Here is a 26057-nt window from a genome sequence, read left to right on the forward strand (position 1 = left end):
AACACCAATATTAATGCTAACCATATGTTTGAATCATTACGGTGAAATTGGAAGAGGAGTTGACTTTAATTCCATATAAAAATCATAATTGCATCCGTTTAAAATCATCAATTTCCCTTTTAATGTTATTTAAAATAAATACATTTAGATTAACTACTATCTTTTCTTATGTTCATTTCCAAATATGGTGAGAAATAAAAATAGATGGGCGTTTTCAAAATTAAAAGAAAAGCAAAAGAGGAGAACAACAACAATTATGCAAACATAACACCTGTAAATGTTTTAATCGATGTACAAGAAAACACAGGAAATGGGAAACTTCTATGAAATATTTTCCTGAATTATTTTGCATTTAGATGATAAATTAGAAGGGAAGGGGAGCATTTCCTGCCAACGCAAAACAAGGCAGTGGAGAAAACAGACAGGTGGAGACAGAAATAAACAGGTAGAAGAATAATGTACTATTCAGCAATACACAGACAAGACACATGTCCAGAGAAAACTTCTTGCTCTACGAATATGGAATTAAAAATGAGCACATATTGTATGGATTGGAAAAATAGAATTGCACCAAGAGAAATGCATGTCTAAAAGAGAAACGCCATGTCTAGAAAAGAAACGCCATGTCTAGAAAAGAAATGACATGTCCGGAAAAGAAACGCCATGTCTACGGTAGAAGAGAAACGCCATGTCTACGGTAGAAGAGAAACGCCATGTCTACGGTAGAAGAGAAGCGTCAGGTCTAGAAAAGAAACGGCAGGTCTAGAAAATGTAAATGCTCTGTGTGTCAAATTATGCTGCCCACTATGTCGACATATTTACAAATTATTTATTTAAAAAAAGGTTTTCTTGATTAACTTTTTAGTTTTAAGTCTAAAAATATCCAGAAGAGAATTCTGAACATGGCATTTCAAGTTAATACGTAACCATTTTTTGCGGGATTTTTTAATTGAAATAACTGATATTTTGTATAAACTTTGTGCTTAGAAATCTGCAATTAAACTCAAGAAAATATTCAAAGCATGGCATTTCATACGTCATTCACTTTACTACCTTATCAGCTAAATAACTATAAAAACTTTGAACCTAAACTCTTTAATAAACTTCACAAGCTTAGCTTGTTACTGTTTGACAGACGTCATGGATATGAATGCTTTTATCTTAGCCTAGTTTACATACCCTTACATTTCTATGAATACACTTGTTTATACATTCTATTGTAGATTGGTTATGCAAACTTTCAATAACAAAAAAGCAAAACAATGAAATGTATTCACAAGCAGAAGAAACAGAATTGCATAGGCTAGAAATACATTACAGTATGACAGGAGATACATACCACAGATTGAATATGTTATTGATTAAAATTGATTTATACAGTATAGTAAATATTTTCATAAATATATCAATATAGAACTCTACATCTACCTCCTATAATGGCCAACATTTGGTTGGATCTCAAGAAGAAACTAACCCTATACAAAACAAGTTAAAAACGAGTCTGTTTGTTCACACTGAAAAATGGTAAATGTCATCGGAAGATTTGACTATCTTTCGCACTTGGATATTTTCACGCAGATAGTTTTAATGAAATTTTACCAAAATTTAACTGTGATTTAATAAAAACAATGATTGACTAACATCATGTGTTAACATGAGTCACACGTTCGGATTGGACTTTTACAGAGACCATGGCAAGTTTTACTAGGCAGGCAGTGATCAGTAAAAGTAACTATTGTACTTGGTTAATTTAACCCAGTGTTTGGATTGGACTTTTCTTGGTGACTTTAGCCGACCAAATTTAAGTCCAGTGCGATCAAGGCTTAGCAAAATGGATATTCCGTATTTTACATTCTTGATTTGTTCATTTTTCCAAACTGTAAAACACTTTCCATAAACGGCTTCTGTTCATGTGGACAAGTACAGTGTAAACAAAAACATAAATATGATTTGCCTCGTCGCCTTTTCCGTTGACTTCTAATCTTGCCATTGATATATTCTTTTGTGTATTTAGTGCAAATGTTTTCACTGATCACATCCGATCAGGTGTGAAAACACTTACGCTATCAATTTAAATCGGGTAATCAAAAATCAATAAATACGTTAGTAGTATGCCAAATCATGATATTAACAAGCTGGTGATAAAAGCCATTCAAAAAAGGGTCTCATTTCTGTATGTAATTTGAATGCAGTAGAACCGGTTTTAAGGGGACATCTTTAGGACCAAACAAAGTGTCCCCTTAAAGATGTATTGTCTCTAAAGAAAACATGAAAAATAAAGATTAATAAAAAAAAGACTTTTAATAGGCCATTTCAAAATTTTAATACAAGTTAATCATTTGTAGAAAAAAAATAAAAAAGACAAAATAAACAGTTAAATTCAACAACAAAAAATACTGACATCCAGTCAATTTGACTATTTTTTTTTTTTCTGGTAATTTTGTTTTTTTCGATCCAATTTTTTTTTTTCCTATTATGTGACATTAAAATGGTGAATAAATAAAAATAATAAATTATATATATAATAATGTAATGAATTTAATTAGGTCATCATTAATGTGCTTCCAGGTCATTAACTGTGGCAAGTGGTACAAAGTCATACCCAATGTTAATTTTTTTTACACTGGGAAAATACGGTAATTCATATTCCATTGATGTACTTTTTAATTTAAATTTAAACAGGTTATTAGATAATGGCTGAGTAATCTTTACACGGTAGTCTAGATCAAAGGGAACCCGCCGTCTGCGAGTGCATTTAAGGACAATGGCATTGTCAAAACTTACATGTATACCAATGACAATATTAAATTGTATTCCTACACTACCATTGTTGCGTTCCCTTTCTGCAAGGAATGAATGGATAGGCGGGAAGAACAAAGAATATATTTCTCTGGGCAATCTGCCGTCAAACAATGGAAAAGAAAACCTCACTTTATTATCATGCCTGATGACAAGAATTTAGGGTAGAACACGACTGATCACAACTTCTTTTTTTTTATTCGTAATGTATGTTAAACTACATATTTGGAAATAATTTTAAGTGAAAAAACTTAGTAGAAACTGAACAGTGATGATCGCATACAGATTTCCGTGGTACGAACGACGAGCAACAATGTGCTAACACAGTATCGGTTAATTTTTTTTTTCTTGTATTGAAAGAACAACTTGTTATATCCTACACACACTTTTAAGAAACAAAAAAAATGAACCAGCAACAAAAAAATTCCAATTTAATTATTTTTAGGGAGGCAATATATTTCAATAAATGAATGGACTAATTTAATTTGGTATTGATTGTACGTTAATTACATCATTGGTTTAAAACCTGTTACTGCATTAACTGTAGTAAGAATGTGGGTGGCATATTTACAGCATATTGGATTCCAAATAAAAACACATATATCACACAGCCATTTAAATACAAGATAAGAAAGTTTAACCAGACTTGCTTTTAGGCCACAGAAGAAGAAACATGTTGATAAGGAGAGCTAACCTGGGCCCAATTATGAACCATATGGTTAATATCAAAGTCAAGGGCAGAGAAAAACAATGATCCAACCCTTCCCTGTTGGATGTATGCATGTTTCCATGGTGATTGTTATTGAGAATGAGTTCACCATTTTTTAACAGAGTTTTTAATTTTAGCTATATTAAACATTGATGAATGACCATTCATTAAAAGATTTGTGTTAAATCTAAAATCAGTGGCGGATTCATTTAATATGTAGAAAACTGGGGTTGCATAAGTGGTATCTTTAGCATTTACTTTTCAAACAAAACAGGTTCCTTTCTCTATAGTATTATCGTAAGCCTACTACACCCCTCCCCAACATTCTATTTTGAATGAGCCTGTCACAAAGGTGGGTGTGGTCACTAACTAATGCAGTCTATGCGTGGAATGGAAGTACAGTCAAGTCTCCCAATACCGGACCGAAATATGTCTGGTTTTCAGAATGTGTTTTTATTAATGGTAAAGAGGAATTTGGGATCTTTTGGACTTTGAGAAAATATTTGTTTCGGGAGAGTTTCTGGTTTTCAGAGAGTTCCTGCTTTTTAGAGAGTCCGGTATTGGGAAAGTTGACTGTACCACAAAAAGAAGCCCCCCGACTCACATAATTTTTGTAGGCATCCCAGATGTACAGTAATAGTACTGCACAAACATGAAAACTAATGTAATTCTATTAACTGGGCTAAATACGAAATTAATTTAAAATTGAATGAAAACACAATGTACGAGGAATGATATCAGGTCAACATCAAAAACAGCAATTAAAATTTGGACATGAGATACCCCTACAGCAAAACAAACCTGTCATACTAAATTACTTTTGGAATGTCTCCAGCTATAGTAATGTTTTCAGAATGCTATGCACCAATATATAAACTCTCACCTTTTAACATTCTACCACTTTAAGAGTTGTACCTATTAAAATTATGTATGACATTAGGTCAGAGAATAAAATTACACTAAATGTGATTTATGTATTCAGAGTGTTTTGCAAGTACAGTACTTAAAGATCCTGCATGCTACAGTACAAACACAACAAGTGAATGTTTGTTTTTAGTTTACATTCAACTGTGCAGAGAGAAAATACAAAGCCTTAACCCATCTTTTATCCTAATAAAATATATATAGAAATTGTTATTCAAAAGCATTATTAAAAATGGGAGGTATTCATTCATTTGTCGCTATGACCTATGACCCAAATAGTTACATTAATTTGTACCTACAATAACAGGTAAGTCTAAGTGCAGATAGAAGACAAGCTGTAGGTTTAGTGCCCAATCAGGCTTAAGTTATTTACAAATTAATTAATTAATTACCTAACTGTAATTTAGCGATAATAATTAGTCCATAAAAACCAACACATTTCTGAAACAGACTTTTCTGTCCGACTACTGTATATTAGTTCATACAGTATTATAAGCCCTCCATCTGGAGAGCACAGGCCATTGTCGGTTTATCCAAGTACATTATGCTAGGAGCGAAACAGAACATGTTCCTGATTTTAATTTAATTTCTTATTTATACTCAACATACAGAGTAGTACACAACATCAATTAATTATACTAATAATCACATTACTACAAAGTACAAGAATGTATATAATCTTATTTGTAGTAATTGGCAAAAGTATCTACACAAATTAGCAAACAATCGCAATTGATATTTTAACAGTATGGCCTTCTACAGTAATTAACATCTGTCCTCTTACATTTATGTCATAAATAAGAAAAGAGGAATACTTATGAATAACTTCTTCCTTTCTTTTTTTGAGCTGTATCGTTCTTTTTGGAAAGAATAGAAGTATTGTTATTTTCATCCGGTTTTCTCGCTCACAATATCGTCCTAATCATGGAACACTGAAACCTTCCACAAAGTATTAATTGAATTTGTCCTTGACCTAGTTAATAGCGCGTCATATTTCAAATCATAACTACAAACATAACCACGTTATTCTATACATTATTGAATTATGACAAAAGAGTCACTCTGTGACAATGTGTGTTATGATTATGGAATGACCTAAAGAACCTTTGCCATATGTCATGATCTGAAACAAATTTAGAAAACGTTCTGAGGCTAGTACTGGTAATAGTAAACAAGTTGCTTAAATTGATTTCCATTATTATATAATTCAATGATTTCCAAAATTTTTAATCAATCAACCAATCATTTACTTTTTTTCACAATATTTCAAAATTAGGACCTCTGAAAATGTACACTGTATACTATACTGTATAAATACAATACTGTAGGTAGTATCAGTAACTGTTAATTATCTAATGATTTGTAACCTTGTAGTATATAAACTATGACCTGTGAGTTAATGAATTTCCATATATGGAATAACTGCAGGTATTGTGCTCATCAATTAGAAGTTATCTACTGTAATTAAAACACTTCAATTTATCTTGATTAAATTTCAAAGTTTGTGATTACCTCCCAGAAGAATAATCAACAATTATTTCAAGTTAATTAAATAGTATTTAAGTAGACAATCATTATTATACTGTAGAAATATCAGTAAAGTTTTTTTCAGAGCATAAATAGTAGTCTAGTCTCAAAGATCAGAAAAAAAATTGGGAGTATGTTTGGAGAAATGCGATAATGATAATGATATTCTATTATACTTTTTTTTTTCTTAAAGAAGAGAATGTCACTTTATCCATGTGTAATGGGCTGGTTACGCAAATCAGAAGATAACAGTTTTACAACAGTACTTTGCTTTTCCACTAAAGTTATACTTTTTTTTGTTAAATTGTAGAAAGATTGAAAATATAAGCATGAAATAAACCATATTAATGTCTACTAATACTATGGATTTAAAATTTGGTTTGTGAAAGAACCTAAAGTTAACACTTTCGAAAATGTATCACCTTTCCTAAGAATACAAATACAATGCTCATCTATAACAAATGTTCACTGACACTCAGTGCAAAACTGACAAAAAGCAGATAAATTGATGGCAGAGTGCATGCCTGTTATTGCTACAAAATGCAATGTTTTTCTCTTGTACATTTCAAGGGATTTCAAGGGCTTTACTGAAGATGGCCATTTAGTTCAAGATGAGTCACTAATTTGCATATTCTGCTCAGCAACACATTCGAATACATGATTAAATGCTATCAAGGCCTTGGAAACATATTAGATTTTTTTAATTGTGCATTTTTATATTTTTGTTTATACCCTTTATGAAAAAAACACAATTGTATAAAAAAAAAAAAATATACTGTAGGCCTATACATTATGGGAAATCCAGTTTTTTAGTATCATATTTTAAAGTTTATTTTCAATACATATTTACAAAAACCTGTATGCAATTTTGTTGATGTTTAAAATTCAAAATTAATTCATTGTCGAAAGCTAATGCAGTTTTCATAAAGTAATAAAGCTTAAATAAAAGATGTCCAAAAAGTCTATAAAAATCAAAAATTCAATTTGACATAAAAATAAAGAAACCAATATGGGAAATCCAATTTTGCACGATCGTATTTTACAGTTTACTTTCAATACATATTTGCTAAACCTGTATAAAATTGTGTTCATTTTCAAAGGTTACTGTACAAGTTTCCATAAAGTAAAGCTTAAAGTTTCCAAAGCAGGTCTATTAAAACCAAAAATTTAATTTGACATAAAAATATAGAAACCAATAAAAAGTATTTAATAAAAAGTCACAAACAAGCATGCAAGAAGCATGTGTAGTGATCATCAAATCAAATTAATCTTTACAAACAACAACCTCAAGCATATCACTAAATTGTCAAAAGAAACTGGTAAAGCAAAACAAAGAATTTAACTTTTCTTTGCATCGGACCAAACAAGCTAGCTAAGCCCCTGTACGTTGCTGGAGGCGCCAACTGGTGTATGCAAGATTGTCAACAAGTTAGAAAGGATGTTTGAATTGCTGCTGCAAGTTGCTGCAATATTTAAACCCTGGTAGAAAGTTAGCAAAGTGCATTTTGTAAAGTTTAAAGCAATAAAGGAGACAAGTGAAATGTCATATTGAATGATGTCATATTAGTGGGCTTTCGATTTTTGTGACCAACGACGTATGTTTTGATGTGTTGACGGTGGTCGTCTGGACTTACAAATCTCCAAAACTGTAATAGACAGAGGAAACACGTCCTAACTCCCCCGGACACGCACAATGAATTAACATGACCTAACATTTTTCTAGGTTATCACAAATTGAAAGGTCCCTATTATTATTACATAGAACATACTGTAATGCCTCCACGAATACTGTATAATATTTAAAGATGCATAATTGGTATTCAAATGGACTGTACTGTACCATTTATGGAGAGGGGTGTTCAATGAATTTTCTATATTTCAAGTATATCTCGCTCCTCGTGGAGAATATGACATGTATCGGTTCATCCATGTAAGCTAGGCACGAAATAGACTATATATATTCTCTGTACGTAACCAGCAACTTATAATTTTTTTATTTTTTTTTTATAAATATCATTCTTTATGGCATCCTGTCTATTTTTTATCCAATTAAGATAAAATGATTCTGTCAAATTGGACAGAACAATTCATAAATAAAAAATAATATTACGTCTCAAAAGAAATTATGCCAATAATGTCTCGAAAATGTAGATATATGGAGATATATCAGTATGTTTGGACAACACCAACTTGAGGGAAGGGTTTAAAGATACAGTATAATGAATAATAAAATAAATCTCCCTTTTATAATGTCAATATTGGTTTATCCGGGTAAGTTTGTCACAAATAGACTAAATAACATCATGAATTATTACTTCTTGATAGGTATGTCATATTTCATAGAAAAAAACCAAAACCGAATGGTGAGACGTGTATTAAATGTACTGTATCATGATTTATAATGCTGACAAACATGAATGTTTTGAAGTGCATCAACCGTGTGTGGAGTGGATAGAGACGAGGCACTAAGGGGTACTTTTGCCTACTTAGTTTTAAATAAAAAATAATTGATTTTTATATAGCTTTCTAGTTCGGTATCAAATATCACATACGGTTGCTTAACTGTATTTAATCACAGACAATGCAAGCTTTGAAGATATGACCAGGATGTTTACTGGGAAATACAACCTTCTTTTCGTCTTTTTAAAATTTAAATAGAAACTTTTGTTAGCTGTAGGTTCACAATATAATCATCTTGAAAGAAAACAAAATATTTTGTTTAAATTTTTTCTTTTATTTCAAAACCCAAACCAACTGAAAAAATGTTTAATTGCCAATAACAGGAGGGTTAAATATATAAATTTATCACAATAAATGTAATCACAACCTTATCAACACAAGAACAAAGAAATCATTCATCTCATTAAATATACTATAGTGTAATTTGCAAAGAAACAAATGCCATGGTCAATAAATGATAACTTCAAGAATTAGGACCCAGGTCTACTTACCTGGTAAACTAAAGTGGTTTAAAAACAACAGCCTAAAGGGAAAATCCCCATCTAATCACCATTTACTAGTTTTGAAAATATAAAACAAAGGCTTTCTCTTCTCCTTTATTTTTGATGATATTGACCTTTTTTTAACCTTCCTCCAATACTAAATATTAAGCATAAATAACATCAATTTCAGATTGTACAAATGCATTTTTGAATTATTAAAAATGAGATTACAGTACATTAATAGTTTTAACTCAACAAAATTGCATTTTTGAATTATTGAAAATATTATGTTCAATACGGTCAAATGGTATTATATCAGTAGTAGTAGTTGTGTTTGACCCATCACAAAAATACACTTTGTCAAAATTGATTCATTAGGTAGGACATAATTAATGGGTATAACATCTAAAATTCTAAGCCAAAATTCATATTTAAGGCCAACAAAATCAATTTACTATGTTGATGATTTATCTGGTCGTTTTCTGGTTTGTTAACCTTCCACAAGGTAAAAAAAGTGTGAAGTCTATTTCATTGGGGAACAATTGAGAAAGATCTCATGATTCTTAAAGGTAGAAATAGATTTCAATACAGTTGTTCACATTTTGAACTAATTCCTCTTAGGTTCTCCGGGGAACTGAATACGCAGGTGAACATTAGTGCGCTGGTCCACAGATGGTACCACACACGGATGAGGGACATTGACTTATTTATTTCTCAAAAATTACTATTTGAAACAAATACAAATATGATAGGTTGAAATTTAGATGTAGAAGGAGTATTGCCCAAACTGCGTAAACCTCCTCCACCAAACCACTTTAATATTTATTAGATCATTAGAACTATAAAAGAGAGATAATTTATAGGTGAAAAAAAATTAAAATTGCTCTATTAGTTTCCATTTTATTGGATGAAAAACTTAAATGTACTACCGTATATCTTTTGGTATAATACCACCTCCCTAGAACACGAAATTGGGGAAATTTTGACGGAGGAGGGTTTTACTACTGTATACCCGGGAAAACCTTCATTCAGAAAAAATTGGTAAATTGGTAAAAGTATTTCTTGCTTGTAAAAACTCATCAGGCGAGAGACCTACATCCATACCAAAAGTCAATACTGGGACTATACCTAGGGAAATGCCTATTTGTAAAATCAGAAATTAAAGTAGGGGTGGGATTAGACCCGAAGTTGGATTATACTGTACTTACTGTATGTACATTACTGTATGCAGTCTAGCTCTAAAATACAGTAACTGACCTAACAATAACTTTATATTTAATCTGTTAATAATAGCTTAATCAAGATTAATATACATGTCTAATGTAAGGAAGAATTTAATCCAAGTCTAAGAAATCAGTCTCGTTTCAGTGAACATTCTTAACACTGATGTTTTGAGACAAGATGCGTGGGAAGAGTGATAACAACGCTAGCTGTTTTATCTGAACATTTAATTCTGGAAAAAAACATCCGGTTGTTTTTTTTTTATGGATATCAATCGAGAGAAAATGCTAAGAAAAATGTAGTACAATAATTATATTTGTAGATGGGACATGCTGTAGTAGAGTAAGAAAGAATTTTAAAGAAGACAAAGACACAAACAAGATACTGTACCAAATTATTATTTTAAAACAGAAACAAATTCTGCATGGAAAACTGAGAGAGGGATGTAAAAAGTATTGTTATTGGTAATAATTAAAATTTTAATTTAAAATTTAAATTATGATTTCAAGAACAATATCCTTGTAAGTACGAATTCATGAATTGTACGAATTCTCATTGTGGAGAGGAATGTTCAATGAAAGTTTTTACTTTTTGAGTTATATCTCGCTCTTCGAATAGAAAAGCTATTGTCGGTTTATCCACATAAGCTACCTGTAGGCACGAAATAGACTACAACATTTTTCATAAATTTGTGTTAAAAAATACTGGAAACAAAGCATTATGAAAAGTATGTATTAAATAATAAATATATAAAGAAATCTTTCAGCCAACTAATATTTTTTTTTTAATCCACTTTCTACCAATAAAATGTAGTTGTTTACTTTCACAGATATTGTAAGCATGTACTTGGCACTTATTGTAGGCATAGGGCACAAGATCAAATTTATTTATGGCAAACATTTAGCTTGCTCAACACCCTGTCAGGTCAAGAAACTACTCAACTGGACAGATATCATTCCATCATTCACTAATGAGGAACGCAAGATAAATAAACAAATTCCATTTCAATCAAAATTACACAAACCAATAGTGGTTTTAGTAGTCTATTTCGTGCCTAGCTTACCTGGATAAACCGACAATAGCCTGTGCTCTCCAAAGTTTCTAGAAAGCTTCTGGACCATAATGGACTAGTCTGCAACCACGCCCTCATGTGGGAACGTTCCAACGTACCACCGTCGTCATTTCTTTTCGCAACGTTGATGTGTTATGACATTAAAGAATTTATAACGATCATTAGAAACTCTATTAAGGGGACACCTTCGGGACCCCTAAAAAGTGGTGTCCTCTGAATATTGTGGGGTTTGCCCATAGCGAACATACAGTATTAGTAATTACTATTTTTATACCTCTTGTATGTTACACAGTGTCCCCATAATACAGGAGTTGGCCATGTATGGTTTCCTTTGTTAGTATCACCAGAAATTTACCCCCAGACAGAATAGGGTTTTATAGTTACTACTACTATTACCTGTGAAATAAAGATATGGAATTTAATATAGATTTGATGTCTAAATAATTGAGAGTTACAATTATAATATGATGTATCACAATGCCCAGCAGATTGCTAACGACATCAATCGTTTCGTGAAAATCTTGATTAATTCATCAATCAAATAAATAGCTAATCCATCTCTTTGCGCTAAAAAACTATGTTACCTCATAAAACGTACTGAACCAAAAATGGATCTGCACGCTTTTTTTTAACGACACGATTAAGTTTTTATGAGTATGGACATTAATTTATGTAAGTAAATCGTTCCTTAATGGGATTGCATACCGTGTGATTGTGAAGTTAGGAAATCTGATAAGAACGTCCTTGTATGTCTCAATGTTTTAGAATGTTTTTGACTTTGAATTCTACATATTACAGTAATGGTAAGATCTTTTAAACTATCAGAAAAAAACTGTCGACACAATATTTTATATATTATAAAGGAGTTGGATGGCCTACAGTACTTGTATTTTATCAAACATTATCTACCTTGACTAAATTACAGTACAGGTAGTATCAGCTGCAGGCGCATGCGTACGCATTTTCTGTTCCACAAATATGAATTATGATGTCTTAATTTGTGAACTAACTGTATTTGATTGGTCAGTTTAAATGATCATCGTACAGTAAAAGTACTGTACGTCTTTCACAACAGTGTGTAATGGTATCTATTAATTTACAAAGTACTGTGAAAATGGGAACGAAGAAATTGTAGCATATACTTGGTGTGATCAAAACATTTTAACCAGGACACAAACTGACCTACAACATTGATTGGCCTTGATGGTACAATGACATCATGATTTCTGTTCTCTGGAGATGGACTTGAAATTTGTTGCTATTTTGGAAGCTTTAGTTTCTTAATCTTTTTATCATATTCGACTTTAAATAATCAAGTCAGGCATATGCTTTCAAGGTGGTCCTTGAGAAGAAAATAGGAGTTTTAAATATTTTAAACTAACAGGTCAAAGAATGGACTTAATTTGGACATGAATTATTTCATGTTATTTAATATTTTTATGGTATCATTTTTCTGTGATATAGCCAAAGTGGTACGGTTTTTACAAGAAAAGGGAACAATCTCTGTTCAAGCCACTGGTTTGTCAAAGGCCTCTGTGAAAAAGTGGTCAGGTTGGAAACTTACCAACCGTACTAGTGATGGCTACAACCCCGATTTTAGTGTTGTTTAGAAAAATGTCCTTAATTACTTTCACATATTAATAATATACAAAAATATATCACCTGTACCTGATGCACATCATACACAAACTACTTGTTTACCTTCTATAAATGAAACCTCAGAATGTTGGTGTAGAAAATCAAATTGAGTTTAAAATGTGGGTTGGTTCATTAACACACTGTGTGACTAAATTGTTTATTAAACGTATTTAGACGTCGTACACATAAATAAATTGCATTAGTGTTAGAAGTAGCCTGCAATATCTGCAATATTTACACTAAATAAAAACGATACACATCAAAATATCATTAAAATTAGGCTTTAGAAACACTTGATGTTACGGAATCCGATATATATTACAATTGGTAAATTAGCTGAGGTGTTCTATAACAATTTCAACAGCGAATGCAAATATGAGAACAGATGTTAGAAGAACATTTTCCGTCAATATGAGGAAAATACTGCTTATAGCTAAGAGGTTAATAACCTCAACAATTTTCCTATCTTTGTACTAGAGATGATGTTTTTTTACAAAATTAATGTGAAAACTACAATTTAATTTGAGCAAATAACTTGCAAAGTTCTGGAAATCCGAATTTCCTCAATTTCCAGTTAAGCTTGAGGACCAAACTAAATAAATTTACATTTTTATTTAATTTGGTAAATAAACATTCTTAAACTATAATCAAGAGTATCAAAATTAAAAAAATAATTAACTATAATTATTTTATAAATTTATTTAATTTCCTATAATAATCATTTTTTTTCTTCTTTTTTTTTTTCACTTTTAGGCATTCTTGGGTAAATAGTAAATATTGTACCAGGGCTCGAAATTTACAATTTGCTGCCACTATACTACTGTACAATTACTAATGTGTCATTAAAGTGAAGTTGAAAATTACAAACTGGCTAGCCCTGTGTACATGTAGGTCATTGAAGAAACGTCTTATTAAATTTCCAATGATTTAATAACAAAAGGCAAAACTTTTACACAAAATAAATTCTAGCCCTACAGCTATTATTATTATAACGGATAAAGGTAAAATCCACTCTCTCTATCAAAAATCATCAGCTTTTTAGCAATGAAATATAACACTAGTAATGCGGTTTAGCCGTGTAGCCTATTTGATGTTATACTCACCAATGTGGTTATTTTAATGCCAACAGCTATTGTTCGTTTTCATAAATTTTATCCCTAAAGTGGTATTTTTATTTCATCAGGACTGCTCTTGATCCCAATTAAACGTGATTATAGGCGGAGTAGAAACACAAGTGAAAGTTAATACTGGTAGGGTTAACACAATTAATTTGTGGTTGATGTTAACAAGATTTTAAAAACATAATCATAAAGTGTTATAATGAGAAATATTTAAATTACACAGTCTGATACCACACAGAGTAGTTCGGTTGTTGGATGATACTGTATACTGTATATGAATGCTAAATAATTTTAATTATTGAATAAATATACCTTGAATAACCTGTTAATATTCCATTACTGGATGAAACAGAAAAAAAAATTCACTTCTGGAATTATGAAGGTACATTCTTGAAAACTAGCTGAAAAGTTTATTTTAAGGGGTTTTTTAAACTTCGAAACCTACTTTAATTCTAATATTCTCCTTCTCCTGTACTGTATGTTTAGTGGTCCCTTGAAAAACAGTAGGTACAGTACAGTACAGTAGGTACAGTACAATATGCAAATATACAATATTTTGCATTCTTAATTTTTCATCATTACTTATATTAGAAGATCTCAGAATTAAGCAAGTACAGTACTACTTGTCTCTATAGTACCCTTGCAGGTTCTGCTAACTACACTAGCCTGTCCTTGAAACTATAGCATGAGATTGAGGGCAAGTTGGTGTGTATGTGGGATATTCCTTGAATCACCAATTTGAATCTTAACACCTGGCTAAAACTTTCACTAAGTGGGGATTTCTTTACAATCTTTTATGACCTAACAATAACTATTACGTTTTTTTTTATTTTCTTAGAGCTCATTAGTGAGTAGGAACATTGAATGTCATTTCGCTAGTTAAACCATGTGACCACCGCACAGCGCAACGCTGAAAATGTCAAGTAAAAGTCAAACAACAATACATGACAAGAACCACCCAGAAACAAAATGCACTATATATAATTAATTTGAACTTTAATATGGGACGTTCTTTTTAATGTGAAATGAACTTTGAAGGCCAATTTTAAAAAGTTCAAAAGTTTTACACGCCACCAATTTTAAATATTTTTAGTATTAATTCGTTAATTGTTTCTAAACATTTTCTATGCAGCTACTGTACATAATATTTTATTTTAAATTTTAGAAAACTATGTACAGTACCCTACACAAATATTTTCTAAAAAATACACAAAAGTACTAAAAGGGATATAGTGTTGGTGCAAATTGGTATTTTAGGATATTGTAGGTTGGTTTTGTGGAAGTTGCAATATCTTGTTAATTTCTTGGTGAAACAGATTCTGTTTTGGTTTTTTGTATGATTTGTATATGGATATTCTATCTGAAATACAAAAAAATGAATGATATCTTGCTTATGGTATGGTTTATACCGTTGGGCTCAATGGAAGAACAACCATGTGTTGATCTGGGCCTCTGTGGTTAGATAAAGTTGAATTGTAACTTTGCAGGTGAATTGAATTGTAACTTTGCAGCTGAATTCAATGCCGTTTGCTCCTCTTTGCTTATTTTTGTTCCCAACTTTTGTCTGGCCTGGGTTAAATCAGATTCTTATTGCTAATTCGCAAAACGAACATTTTTTCATGAGAATACAGGAAATGAATTTCAGTAAAACATAGATAACTGTAATCAAAGATTAAGTAATCTTCTTTATTTTATTGATTTATAACTGTGAGAAGACAACCCATTGTGAGACACAATAGATAGAGGTCAACATTGTGTCTTAATCACAGTAGTGCACTGTGGTTCATTGTTCACTAAATCTTTATATTGATCATTGGACAAGTTCATTACAAGACTCATTTCCAGGTCTTTAAAAACAAAACAATATGTTGTTGCCCTTTAAATAAGGCGTGGCTAGGTATACACCTACAGAATGTATTACTACTGTACCGTATACTATTGTTTGAAAAGGGTTTAGGCTTTAATTTAAGTTTTATTGATAATAGCAACAGAGAGTCACCCTGTACTCGAATCTTACAACGTCCATTTAGCACCTCTTCTGCTTACTGGTAAAAATTGTGAAAAAAGTTCAAATTTTAGGGAACATTTTTTATCATGCAAAAGGGGAAAATTTGAGGTATTGACAGCTAGGACAACAATATATATCATTTTAATTCAATTAAAAATAACATTTATTTTTTCCTTTTAAAGAAAACATATAAAAATAACAATATATCTGGTGGGAAGATACAGGATCTTGAGACAGGACAAATCAGCAAAAAACAACCAGGACATTAATACAGAAAGGAAAGCACAGTATAATACTGTACAGTACCTTAACTTAAATTCTGTAGATAGAATTATGCGTGTGTCAGTTGTGTGTTCAAAAAACCATGGTATGTAAGTTTTTATTGGTACTGTATTATATAACACACATGTGACATTTGTCATGAAACTGTCAAAAGTCCAGTGTTGCTGGTATGACAAGCATGAATGGCTGAGTCAGACATGATAAATTATTTAAAAAACACTCAAAATAAGGACAATTGAGATAATGAAATATCTGGGATCTTTAGTAGATCCATCCATCCTTCTCCTGTTCTGATAACTTCTGCGACAACACCAAATTCAGCTGCCCACATCACAATCGGAATAAACTTAAAACAATCCATCATTACTTCACTATTCTTTCTGCAATAGTTATGTTCTAACTGTGAAACATGTATTACTATGTCACATGTAGTTAAATAGGTAAATATATAATGGACAACACACAGGTAGGAACATTCCTCCTCCTCAAAAACACAACAACAACAACAAAAGTTCTTAATTCTTTCATCTTATATTCTTAATCTTAGCACATGCTTGAGTAAACTGATTATTAAAACCTACCTGGATAATATTCTGGCACTGATGATGAAGTGTAGCGGAAAATAAGTCCTAAAACAACAAATGTAAGCCATGATGACAGGGAATACCCCATCGCCATACCACCAAACATCAAGTTTTGACAATGCACTCCCGGGGAAAGTTCACACTGCAGCAGACGGTTACCACTCCAGTTAATCCATACATGGGCCTAAGCACCGACAAACTTTTAGCCCAAGTACTACTGGAAATATACCACAAAACCTAATTAAAACTATTCCGACGACGTGTATTTTCCCTATAGTCTCAGACGACACAGCTATATTTAAATTCAGGTTCAATGGGAAATAAGTTATTCTACCCAAACTCTATTATCCTCACGTTGAGTCGGGCTCCTGTGATTCTTTCACCGTGTTTGAGAACGGCCTTGTAATCTAAATAGCGCGCTGGGCCATAGCCAATCACAGCGTGGGAGGCGTTGCTTAATATAAAGTTCCAGTGACCAATGTCCTTGTTAGGCTGTCAAAAGTTTAATACAGAAAAAAAGAAGTTCGGAATAAACAGAAATTAGGATGAAATTAAACACTTTAAGACAGGGGTGGTTGGATTGGATGGCATTTGTATCTTTTGTTTCACTCAATTCTACTATCTATTCGCGTCTGCTAAAGGAATTTATTCGTAGTTGTATGCCATTGAATCAACAGCGGTGGATTTAGCCTACTTTTTGCGCGCGAGGGTGAACATTCTCATTTTGTTTCCTACGATCGATCATTTAATGGTTATGCTTCTCATCACGAATACGCAGTTAACATCCAGTGAGAATATACAATTATTATTGGGTTAAATTGAGTGCACGGTAAAAGCGATGATTATTCCTCCTCGACATCTGTTATTCATTTTTCTATATACAGTATTCTTGACATTGTGCGCTACTTATTTCGATGGTAGGTCATTTAATTTTGACGTGTTTGATTTGAGTGACATTATTGGTCTATTGACAGCAATTAAATGTGTCAGGTAGATCTTAGGGTAGATGTACATTAAATGGCTCCCACGCTCTCGGACGTGTCAACACAGGATTTCTAAAAACTATCCGCGATGTTCATGTTGTAACAAATTCCACTTTATAAAGACAGAATTTATTTATTTTTAAAATTTTTTTTTGGATGGATGGTGGGAAGGGGGCGTATTGATCTGACGCGGGTTTGTTCGACATCTATGGTTCTAACCATGGTTCTATCCATGGTTCTCTGATTTAAACATGTATCTCAAGACAGCTGACTGTCTGACTTAAAAACCACAATTTACTTTATATTAGTACCGTTTATCTTGTTAAATTGATACGAGTAATTGAACAATTCCTCTTCGACCGCTAAAACCACAAGAAAACTAATATACAGTCACTGTACTGCCAATATTACAGTCCAGTTAGATGGCGCTACAAGACGACGATTACCAGAGCCATATATTATGGCTCTGACGATTACTAATTTTACGCCGCTGAAGTATAGAGGGCGGCAGACTGATTTGTTTAAATATATATCTGTATCAGATTTATAGAGAATTATAGAGGGCGCCAGACCGATATTTTTAATTATCAGATTGACACACCTACTTGACAAGTTGACATTTTAAGTACGAATGTGTCTATTATGGACGCATTGTTTAATCTGCCATTTAATTACAGTACAAAAACAGGAGAATATGAGTTGATGAACAGAGCAAACACAACAAAACCCAAAAATTAACTCTCTATTAAAAGGAATTAAAAAAACGTTTAGTTTTTTTCAATGAACAAAAAAATGATATGTCTTCTAAAAAAAAATGCGTACAATGTAATAAAATTAACCAATAATAACAATAATAATAATGCTCGTGTGATGATCGATTAATTTTAAAACAGACCTCCCCTCTCCCGAAAAATGTAGGTCGTCTGAAGCTAAAACGATTTAAAATTAATATAATAACGACTAAAAATAAATGTCGCCGCCGTTACCTTCTATTTCAGTTTTAAAAAAGTTACCTTTAAAAAAGCAATATAATCTGATAATTTCTAGTATTATATATATATACACACCCCACCAATATAAACCAATAAATGTACCATCAATAACTATATTATTATTTGGCCTAAATAATCCAGATCCAATCATTCGAGATGCCGTTGACTTTTCATCTTGCAGGGGGTGCACAATCGCAGTAGACAGTCACTGAAACTTTACAATGAAAAATAATAGACGTTTATACACAATAAGATACAGGCGTAAAAGGCAATGCGAATTTATTTGTGCGCGTCAAACATTTTTGCGAAAATTTTACTAGCCTTTTTTGCAACACTACAAGAGCGTGCGATTTTTTTTAAGAGTTTAAATATCCGTCTGCTCATAAAAGCATAATACATTGTTTTGCTTATCTCTATAAAATACTTTCGCATTTTTGTCAAATTACACATTTCGTTGTGTATTGTCTTATCATCATCCTTATCAGGGAAGGGAACGTTATCGTCCTGGTTATTGTCATTATCATCGTCATGCTTGGTCTTTAGTTTGTTTTTCTTGATTTTCCACACACATCATCAACGTTATGGCCATTCACAATCAACATCAATAATTAAATTAAAAGCGGAATGAGTGAGCAAAGTAAGTTAAAAACTTTAAACCTGGTCGTTAATCAGAAAGTTACGGGACAAATTCCCACTAAAGCTTGGTTCCCACTAGAACGTAACGCAAGGACATAAACGCAACGCAAGCGTTTTAACCAATGACAAACGAAGTTATAGACAGTTAGCAATCACAAGCGAATAAGCCATCGCTTGTGATTGGTCAATTCACTTGCGTTGCGTTACGTCCTTGCGTTGCGTCGCTAGTGGGAACCACGCTTAAGGCGTGGTTCACACTAAGACGCAACGACTGTGTGAACCGTCAAAGTCTGGAACAACTAACGTTGACGCACAATCAAGCAGGTTTGGTTTCCAATATTATTGGAAGGGCATTTTTTACGTTGCGTAGGTTACGTTGCGTTTGTTCAAGGGAATAATTATATTATTTCCCGAAGCGCGAAGCGCTGAGGGAAATATATTCCCTCGAACAAAATATCATTCCCAAGGGGTTGTAAAATCTTATATTTTATCGATATAAAAGGTATGTCCTTTCCATCGTCATATTCTTTATCATCATTTACCTTTTTGGCATACTTCGCCTGCGAACCCATCGGGACAGTCACATTTTTCTAGTCCTCCATCTTCTTCATCCAAGTAGCACTCGCCACCGTTTTCACAGTCAAGATTACAACTTGAACTTGAGTTTGAGCCTGTAATGAAGGAAATTAAAGTAATCAAATAAAAACAGGATTTGGTGTTGGTTTGCCTCCTTTAAAACAGCACTAAATTGCACGAAGAATAGAAATAACTAAAATGGAAAATAAAATCATATATTGAACTGAAATGCATGCACAAATAATGTCCTTTGCCACCCGGCCAATTTCCACCATCGGCCATTTGCCACCCGGCCTGTTGCCACCATGCTTGTTACCACTCGGCCTGTTGCTACCCCACCCGGCCTTTCCAACAGGCCATTTGGCACCCGGTTATTTGCCACCCGGCCTGTTGCCATCTAGGTCCGTTTCAATTCAAAATAACATTTATTATCTTCTTAGATTGAAAAAATAATGGAAAAAATGTAATAAATATATATAAAGTGGGCGGAGCTTGAGCGCTGCATGTTTGGTGCTCGAGAGAAACTCCCTATGTTGACGTCATCCGTTGAAATTTAAAGACACTTTACCTACGTTTTTTTTAAATCTATAAGGCTCACAAACAACATGTTTATGTAATTAATTCAGCAACGAGAACGTCAGGCTAAGACGATGTTAGTACGTTAACGCTCTTTACCAGCTTCTTTCCTTGAAATACGTATCATAAACACGTGGAATTCTTTACCTCAGCACATTGTTTCAAGCCCAACACTTTTAAACATTATTACAAATAAAAAAAATATGAGGCTATACGAGTAGACCTAATGCTCTTTGCCTCCTTATTTCACTTCGTCATGAGTTTACATAAATGGCTCTCGAAAACATGAACACGCCCCTGGAAAACAGATACTCGCGCAAGACTTATGCATGACTACTGAATTATACATGTTTTTTGTGAGGGGTCCCCAACACAAACACCAAAATATAGCGACGACCCGAGTAAAATTCATTCATTCATCATTCATTAACATTTATTTAGTAATCCTGTATAACTTTATTTACTTTACATAATTGATGGCAAGGATCCTGCATAAAGAAGTTTACACTTCTGTTTTTGCAGGACCAATTATTTACTAGGCCTACTTACGACATAATCCATCATCGCATATTGTATTCTCAGTACACTCCGAACATGGTTCACCAAGTTGATATGGCTGCTGATTAGAATCAAATGGGCTGGAAACAGAAGGAGAGTAAGAGCTTTAACCTTTTTTGTGTGCAAAATATTCACTAGCGTTTTTAATGTAAACATAACAATACGCAATTTGAACGAAATTGCACAAGTATTTCTTGCGCAATTTAAAATTGGGTTGCTATACCGGAACCATGCCGGCGGAGGTGTGAAAGACCCTTTAAAACTTAAACTAGATATTAACAAAGCTTGATTTGCCATTCAATGTTTTAAAACTTTTGCATCGTTGTGACGTCATACGTCCACTCGTACTCATAACGACAAATTGCCACATTTATTCTCAAATTTCGCAGCAGTCTTGCGCATATCATAAAAATGACGTCATAGAGTAGCAGTCGACGTGAAAATCTAAAAGTCCCTATTATCATAATTATACTACCACAGAGACGGTTGCCTAACACGGTTTAACTTGTTCACTGACTGTTCAGATTGGGATATGTCACGACAAAATTGGTTTGTGGCCGGCTACAAAAACCTATCCAGCCGGACCAGTTTTGGTGGCCCAAATTGGTCGGCCCCTTAGCATATTTTTCGTGACAGCTATTACAAATAAGAGAAAGTTGTTTACCCTGGTGCATAGTAACAAAGAACTAATCCAATATGAAAGGAAGTAAAAGGACATGCTTTTATACCACAGCCGACGCTATTTGCTGAAGCCAATACTTGCTATAATATAAAAAAGTTATTTGAATAGTTAAAGTACAACCTCTGTGTGTTGAGGCAGCAATTGCAATAATCAATCTATTTAGATCCCCACGACCGAGCCTCCCAAACCATCTTGGAGCTGAGGTAAGAAAATGTTGTAAAATATTAAATTAGGCTGTTGGGAAATATATGGACGTCAGTCACACTATAGTTGGGACTGAGGTAAGAGAATTTAAAAAAATATAGCTGCTAATATTTATCAAGTTTTGTCACTTCGTGAAATTGACTGTACCACATGAAACATCATGTTAAACTTTGAATTCTAGAGTTGACCAGACGATTCCACGAGCCTTGAAAATAGTCTAGTGTTTATTCATAAACAAATGTATTTTATGAACTAATCAAGTTCTACTCACTCGCTGCATAATTGCACATTGTTCATAGGCGTATAGGTCAACTGGCTTTAACAAGTGGACCTTTTACCTGGTTGAGGGGTAGTGATTGTTAAATGACAAATATCACAGTAAATGGAAGATAGTCGGCCTACAGGCTTCCACACTATTATATCACCAAAATAAACCGAGAAAAGTGTATACCTTCTGGTAAAAATCACAATACTGTCCATCACACTCATTGGAATTATAGTCATAATCATTTCCATAGGAATTCCAGTGTTCTATTGATGCTGTTGTCAAATTACCAAGCAGGTTAATATCTGGTAAACTAGTTGAATATATATTTTGTTCAATCGGGTCCGGGTAATCGTTGTCTACGATTCCCAGACTAACTTCACATTCATCGGCCCATTGCTGTGCCAAGTCTGCCAATTCGTCGTCCCATTCCTAAGATAAGACATTTTGAAATATGCAGTAATCGCATCTTGCATGGATTAATTTCTTGTAAAATGTTGTTAAAAATAAGTTGATATTCAAAGTCAAGACATTTAAACGTTACTATAACTTTGATAAAAAAAAAACCATGTGTCTCCCACAGTATAGTACAGGAAGGCCTAAAAAAGGGTTAATTGCGGAACGGGCCCAAATATAATATAGGATAGGTATGTGTAGGTAATTTTGTCTTCATTAAAAAAGAATAAAAGGTATAACACTCAACCACTGAAATCATTCGCTTTTATTTAGCATTTTTAAGTATGTTATTTTTAAATGGTCTTTGTTTTTTTGTTTGTTTTTTTCTTTTTTTAATTTTATTTTTAAAGGGCGTTGTTGGCCTAAGCGTACGTTAACTTGTTGAGAAATGCGATTGATTTGATCACAATTCAAATCTAACTTTAATTATCAACTACCAAATGAGCATGTCATTGTCAATACGGTACTCGGGTCAATCAAGTAAGTAAGCCAAAAACTTTTGACCAATCAGTAGATCATTCTACTCATTGATAGAACACAGTTTAGGCCTGTATCACCCACTAAAGCGTGGTTCCCACTAGCGACGCAACGTAACGCAACGCTACGACGTGTTGACGCAAAGTGTTGTATTGCAACCGACGACACAATAATGCTGCAAACATCGCAGGTTTGATTTCACGCAGGCGGGGGAAAGACACAATTATTAGAAGGGCATTTCCATACGTTGTGTAGGTTGCGTTACGTTGCGTCGCTAGTGGGAACCAAGCTTAACATAACAATCAACCAGAAATGTTACATTAATATTACATTAGTGGTTGATTTTTGTTACGTTAGTGATTAATGTTTCATTAGTGGTTGATTTTTGTTACGTTAATGGTTAATGTTACATTAGTGGTTGATGTTTGTTATGTTAGTGGTTAATGTTTCATTAGCGGTTGATTGTTACGTTAGTGGGTGAGTGGCCTGCTATTGGTTTAACCATAATATATAGATAGGGCAATCTAGTATAGAAACTCTTTAAAACACTGAACAAATTCAGAAAAGGGTCTTAATTTTTTTTAAATAGGTGATCCACCTAAGTGATAAAATTGTCAACTAAAAATAAAAAAGATAACTAGTGAGGATCATCTTTAAAATCCTTGACTTTCATAATAGAGAACCAAGCGATGGTTGATTTCATATTGTTAGCAGGAATGCGTTACACACCGCAATCAAGGCGATTATTTAGGAACATTTAAAAGATGGCGACCGTGAAAGGTTTTCAGATTTAAACAAGAAATATTTCTTACAAAAAACGCCGCTAGACATTTTAAAATTAATTATTGTTCTTTCTTCAGATATATTAATAATTTATAGAAAATATGTTTGTGTTACCACGGAAACGTGTAACATACAAGGTAAAATACACACAATCTAACATACCTATTTAATTATAAATCACATCATGCCCATTTTGGTGGGTGTTAGTAATCTGGTTGCATTTCATTGAATAATTGATATTTCTGCTAATTTTCAACAGCATTTGAAAGAAGACATGTGCACCTTTCCAATAATGTATTATTTGCCTACAAATATTAATAATCTACTAATTAAAAAATGGCATTTAAAAATGGTCAATTTCGAACTTTAATGTGCTGTGTGTGTATGTGACCTCAACCTGTAGGCATGCAACTGAATACCCTCTAGAGAGACAACGTGCCTTAGAACTATAGCTACCGCGACGATAAAGCTTCTTAATGAGTATGTCATCTTGGGACACTGCTGGCTAAAACCGCGGCGCGAAAAAAACAGTTATGTTTTCATCAAGACATTGTAAAGGTTGAGGAATGAATGCAAAGGAACTATATCTCCCATTCATGAAGTTCAAACAAAAATAGGAAAAATCAATTACAACAATGATTAAGTTGCGACGAAAGAATGTGCACAGTTTATGTGGATATGTAACTAAAAGAATCTCTTATTATTATAATATATTATTATAATGATTATATTCTCTATTATTAATAACCTATTCATTTTTCACCAGAGTTGAAACAGAAGCGTCATGACTATTCATTTAGCAGTTAAAATGTGGATTTTCGCCAGGCATTAATAGATCTAATTTGACATTAACATTACAACTTATCTATGATGCTTGGCCTAATAACACGTTTCTCTTCACATAAATGTAAGAATAGGCCTATATACATCTTTACTTACACATTTTCAATGTTTAGCAATTTGTATACCTAATTCGTATAACCTATAATTATTTTTCGTTAGCGGTCTATAACGTTTGTCTCTAGGCCTAACCAGTAATGTAGACGCAAAGGTTAGGTGGTATTTGTACCAAATGTCAAGTATTTAATATTTATACCTTACCATGTATTGCATATCTGAGGCTGGTCCAGGAACGACATTCCTTCTGTATGTATTGATAAGATTAACCATATTTTGAATTGCTTCAGAGGTGATGACATATTCCGCGTTTCTTCGTCGTCTTTCGTGGTTCGTTTGACTTTGACTTCTTCTTACACCAGATTCATCTGACGTGAGTGCCTGTGACTTTTCTAACGCCACTATATGGACAATCAGTGAAAGCCCAATTGCCTTAATAACCAATGTGTATAGCATGATGGTAAATGACTGAATGGGTTGAATTGAAAGTTTAGCCAAATGAAATAGACTATCAGGAAGGCCAGCGAGGAAAACAAAACTATGCTAGGTGGCAGCACAAAATTATGCCAGATTATGCTAGGCATAAAATATCGCCAAATGTCACCAACATATGGTATAAGAGGGCGGTATTTGAATATGTTGTATATGTATGTTATCGGAATACAAAACGAAGATATACACCAACTAAATAGGCTTCTGTATACACAACGAAATTACTTATATTCTAAGATTATAATTCATTTTTCGTGCCCTCGACCTGTATCTAGGATAATACCGTGTTATATTAATACAATTAATACCACAATTTCTATACGAAGTACTAGTACAAGATATGGGAGTAAAGAAACATTTTTGGTCCGATGCACCTTTTGATTTGTGTTGTTTGTTAAAATTATAATGCATTAAGCTTTGTATCCTTGCTTAATTGAAAGATGGGTCTTTATTAGTTAATCATGAAAATACTCCACAGTATAGTTAAATCTTCACCTCGACCTGCAGGAATTCTAAGATTATAATTCATTTTTCGTGCCCTCGACCTGTACCTAGGATAATACCGTGTTATATTAATACAATTAATACCACAATTTCTATACGAAGTACTAGTACAAGATATGGGAGTACAAGATATGGGAGTAAAGAAACAT

General features: G+C 32.9%; 2 protein-coding genes across 3 annotated transcripts in view; both read right to left on the reverse strand.

The window, feature by feature from the left end:
• LOC144847338 (uncharacterized) overlaps window positions 1-17496 on the reverse strand; it is a 69585-nt gene extending 52089 nt beyond the window's left edge. For both annotated transcript variants that reach the window (XM_078703633.1, XM_078703632.1), the window contains exon 1: window positions 16825-17496. In XM_078703633.1, the coding sequence (XP_078559759.1) occupies window positions 16825-16933 (109 nt within the window). In that variant the 5' untranslated portion in view covers window positions 16934-17496. The remainder of the gene's footprint in view (window positions 1-16824) is intronic.
• Window positions 17497-18584: 1088 nt separating this feature from the next.
• Window positions 18585-25385, reverse strand: LOC144847353 (GLIPR1-like protein 1). Its single transcript, XM_078703651.1, has 6 exons — window positions 25117-25385; window positions 22486-22731; window positions 21813-21910; window positions 21140-21228; window positions 19981-20109; window positions 18585-19016 (listed from the first exon to the last, which is right to left on the reverse strand). The coding sequence occupies exons 1-6, from the start codon at window positions 25366-25368 to the stop codon at window positions 18973-18975; spliced, it is 858 nt and encodes a 285-aa protein (XP_078559777.1). The 5' UTR covers window positions 25369-25385; the 3' UTR covers window positions 18585-18972.
• Window positions 25386-26057: the final 672 nt, after the last annotated feature.

The sequence above is a fragment of the Antedon bifida genome, chromosome 7 (assembly GCF_963402885.1).
Source record: "Antedon bifida chromosome 7, ecAntBifi1.1, whole genome shotgun sequence".
Lineage (NCBI taxonomy): Eukaryota > Metazoa > Echinodermata > Crinoidea > Comatulida > Antedonidae > Antedon > Antedon bifida.